General features: G+C 47.9%; 1 protein-coding gene across 1 annotated transcript in view; it reads right to left on the bottom strand.

Moving 5' to 3' along the window:
• Positions 1-4,240, bottom strand: part of LOC135826407 (uncharacterized) — a 9,931-nt gene extending 5,691 nt beyond the window's left edge. Inside the window, exon 1 of the mRNA XM_065339024.1 lies at positions 4,079-4,240. Within this exon, the coding sequence (XP_065195096.1) occupies positions 4,079-4,204 (126 nt within the window). The 5' untranslated portion in view covers positions 4,205-4,240. The remainder of the gene's footprint in view (positions 1-4,078) is intronic.

The following is a 4,240-nucleotide window of genomic DNA, read 5'->3' as shown; positions in this document are numbered from 1 at the left end:
TGGAGCACCTCCAGGCCAAGGGAACAGGTGCATGGCTGACCTGTCTTCCTGTTCGCGAGCATGGATACTCCCTCGACCGGCGGTCCTTCGTTGATGCCCTATGCATTCGGTATGGCCTCACCATCCACGATTCACCTACCGAGTGTCCATGCGGCCGGCCGTTCACCATCGACCACGCAATGATCTGCAAGTTGGGCGGCTATCCCATCCACCGGCACAACCATGTCCGCAACTACCTGGGCCAACTTCTCTCTCAAGTGTCTGAGGATGTGCAGCTGGAGCCACCGCTGCAACCTCTACCGACGGTCCGCACGTTTGACCATGGTCCTGCCCTGCTCACTGCGGACGACGCCAGACCGGACATCAAGGCCAGGGGGTTTTGGTCGGTACAGACTGATGCATTTTTTGATGTAAGGGTGTTCTATCCCAACGCACAGTCGTACCGATCTCGCCCGCTGGCCGAGGTGTTCCAATGGCACGAGCGTCAGAAGCAGTCGGCATACGGTGCCCGGATCCGGGAAGTTGAGCACGCGTCGTTCACCCCGATCGTCCTGTCTTCTGCTGGTGCCCTGGCGAAGGAGGCCACCCGGTTCCTGAAGCTGCTCGGAACGAAGCTCTCCACCAAGCTCCCGCAGCCTTATCCCCTCGTGATGGGAAAGCTGCGGACGGACCTGGGTTTCAGCCTTGTCCGCGACTCCGTCCTGATGGTTCGTGGGAGTCGCCGTGCATTCCGTGCACCTGGTCTGGCGGCGGATGTGGATGCTGTTTCTGTGGAGGCCCGCATTCCCGCCACTACGTGTCGCTAAGTCCTCCTGGGGTTTGCCGCTCTCCGGTCCTCTTTCATCCCGTTCTCCCCTCTTTTTTTTCTTTTTTTTTTTCTTTTTTTTTTGGATTCTTTGTACTTCGTCTTTCTTGTTTTTCTTGTTTCTTTGTTTTTTGTAGGACAGATTTTTGGTGTACTGATTTCGGTTGTTGTTGTGTCTGACTCTATTCCCAATATCTAATTCTGTGGTTGGTTTTCCAACTCATTGGGTTGTAGTTTCCATCATGAGTTTGATTCCATCGTGAGCTATAATAATATTTCGATTGAGTGTTCTATTTATTTCCGAAATTGGGTTGTCTTTTTGCATTATTATTATTATTATTATTATTATTATTATTTTACAAGAAGTCGGAGGCGGATAATACTTTAATATCGAAGGTACGTGTTGGGTCGTAAGTATCCACGCAAACACACATCCAGTCAAAATAAGGCACTTGTCAAAGTATCCGAACGTTTTCGGTCCCTTCTCATCAAGGATTATACAGGGAATGGCTCAAGTTGGAAAGACTAAAACTTATATAGCGTAAAGATATGAGATAACAACACTCGTGACAAGGTGGAAAAAGTATCAAGTTCAGCACGACACAAAACTCGAACGAAATAATAATAGCGACAAAAAACATAGTGAGCAAATTAAGTTACATTGTTAACACCTCGACGAGGAGTAACACCAAACAATTGTAGCGATAACACATTTTCTTTCTGTACGCAAAGTTCAGGATCTAACTTACAGATATACAAAGCTTCTAACACAGCCAGGTGCAACGCACATCTACCACGTGACAATATTGAGAACACATTATCACTGTACAACTCACGACAATTGGTACGGGCTGACAGATGTTGCTTGATGGACGAAGTGCGATTCCTAGCTCCGTTGGGTGTAGTCTCCTCCAATGTCCCGTCATCTCGCCTCTTCGCGGCATCACCACTATCCGTCTCTTTGCTTTTCCGCAGCCTTCCACGTTTTCTGACACTAGCCGTTGTGTGCGCGATGCCCAGTGTCCTTTCAGCTATGTCTCCTCCATTGCGGATTTCTATTGATCTTCTTCCTCCAACTTGTCCGGTGTTCGATATTGAGGTTCGTTTTCGCGGTCTACCACGTTTTCGAATATTGACTGTTGTTGTCACTTCCGTTGTCGTTGTACGTGCGTCCTCACCAGTCCGTATTTTTACTTGGCTTCGCGTAACCCTTCCCGACGCAGACAGATCCTTTGTCAATTTCGGTGGTTTACGTGTCGGTCTTTCACCATCTTTCGCGCTGTTCTCAGCTGGACCCTGCCCTACACACGCGGAAGAGGACGGGCATGCAGTGACATCTTCACAGGAAGAGGAAGATCTACCGATGGACTGGACAGCACATTTTGGAGGACGACCACGGTGGTGAGGACGCACGTACAACGACAACGGAAGTGACAACAACAGTCAATATTCGAAAACGTGGTAGACCGCGAAAACGAACCTCAATATCGAACACCGGACAAGTTGGAGGAAGAAGATCAATAGAAATCCGCAATGGAGGAGACGTAGCTGAAAGGACACTGGGCATCGCGCACACAACGGCTAGTGTCAGAAAACGTGGAAGGCCGCGGAAAAGCAAAGAGACGGATAGTGGTGATGCCGCGAAGAGGCGAGATGACGGGACATTGGAGGAGACTACACCCAACGGAGCTAGGAATCGCACTTCGTCCATCAAGCAAAATCTGTCAGCCCGTACCAATTGTCGTGAGTTGTACAGTGATAATGTGTTCTCTATATTGTCACGTGGTAGATGTGCGTTGCATCTGGCTGTGTTAGAAGCTTTGTATATCCGTAAGTTAGATCCTGAACTTTGCGTACAGAAAGAAAATGTGTTATCGCTACAATTGTTTGGTGTTACTCCTCGTCGAGGTGTTAACAATGTAACTTAATTTGCTCACTATGTTTTTTGTCGCTATTATTATTTCGTTCGAGTTTTGTGTCGTGCTGAACTTGATACTTTTTCCACCTTGTCACGAGTGTTGTTATCTCATATCTTTACGCTATATAAGTTTTAGTCTTTCCAACTTGAGCCATTCCCTGTATAATCCTTGATGAGAAGGGACCGAAAACGTTCGGATACTTTGACAAGTGCCTTATTTTGACTGGATGTGTGTTTGCGTGGATACTTACGAGCCAACACGTACCTTCGATATTAAATTATTATTATTATTACTATATCAAAATTAGGGGTGAAACGGTTCCAGGTTTTTCATGTTCGGGTACCCGAATGCCAGCATTGTTTCCCACGGTTCGGGTATCGGTTCCATGCACTCTTTTCTCCAGACCGACAAAATGCGTTTGCGACAATTATTTTTTAGAAAAACATTTTTACGAGCAAGAATGAGACATCGGAGAGTCCAAGTGCGAAGAAGAGAACTCTTTGGAAGAGTGGGGATCGCAAGGACTTAGGTAAGACATTTAAAATCTTGAGTAGACTTGACGTGTACATGTACCGGTATTTGTACAAGAACGAGATTTTTCGAGTTTCGGGTCGACATTTGACGGAACGGGTACCCGATTCTTTTCAGCTGGCGGTTCCAAAACCGGTTCCTTACCCGAACCGTTTCACCCCTAATCAAAATTTATACAGTGTATAATTGGAGGAGCCTCAGCGATCTTCAATTGGAGTTCTACGAGCGGCCTCCTCATAGCATCCAGGAGCACTGCGCATGCCTAACAGTAAGTGACCATTGCCGCGGTACCGAATATCTCAAGTAAGAACATACCTACTGTGCATGACTTAGGCATGCACAGTGCGACTGGATGCGGAGCCGGAGGAGGTGAAGTAGAAACACATAACAATCACATCCAGTGTAAAGAGTTCTAGCCAGGTCAAAATAGTAGGGGGGGGGGGGGGGGGGGGGGGCATTGGAAAAAGTCACCCCATAACCCATAACCCATTCTCTAAAATTGTCTTGCCATGCAAAATGTAACATACAGGGTGAACTCCCGACTTCACCCCTCACAAATGTGCCTTTATGAACCCTCTAGTAGTGACTATCGACTGTATTTTCGTTGAATGGCCTGAAAAAACACAAGAAAATGAGTAAGGGGGGGGGGGGGGCACTTTTTCACAGGGGTGTGCGCAAACAGTGTGGGGGGGGGGGGGGGCGCTTCGCCCCCCCCCCCCCCTTGGCTAGAACCCTGGTATATACATTGGTATGCTGTTGATGGTGAAATTCTAGCCTGGTTGTTCTTCAGCGCCCGACAGTGCTGTACTTCAGCATAACTAACCTTCAAACATCCCGACTCAAAGTCGTCCGTATGGTAGAAAGCCCAGAGCGCTGCCTCCAGTGTTTTCACCACGTAACCCGTGCCCTTGATCTCCGGAGGATTGGAGTGCTTGTACGAACCATCCATGACAGGTTTCACGGCAGGATGCTGAAGGAAAATAAG

This window comes from Sycon ciliatum, chromosome 10, assembly GCF_964019385.1.
Source record: "Sycon ciliatum chromosome 10, ocSycCili1.1, whole genome shotgun sequence".
Classification (NCBI taxonomy): domain Eukaryota; kingdom Metazoa; phylum Porifera; class Calcarea; order Leucosolenida; family Sycettidae; genus Sycon; species Sycon ciliatum.
Note: the sequence above shows the minus strand (reverse complement) of the source record. Positions and strands in the feature narration are given on the sequence as shown.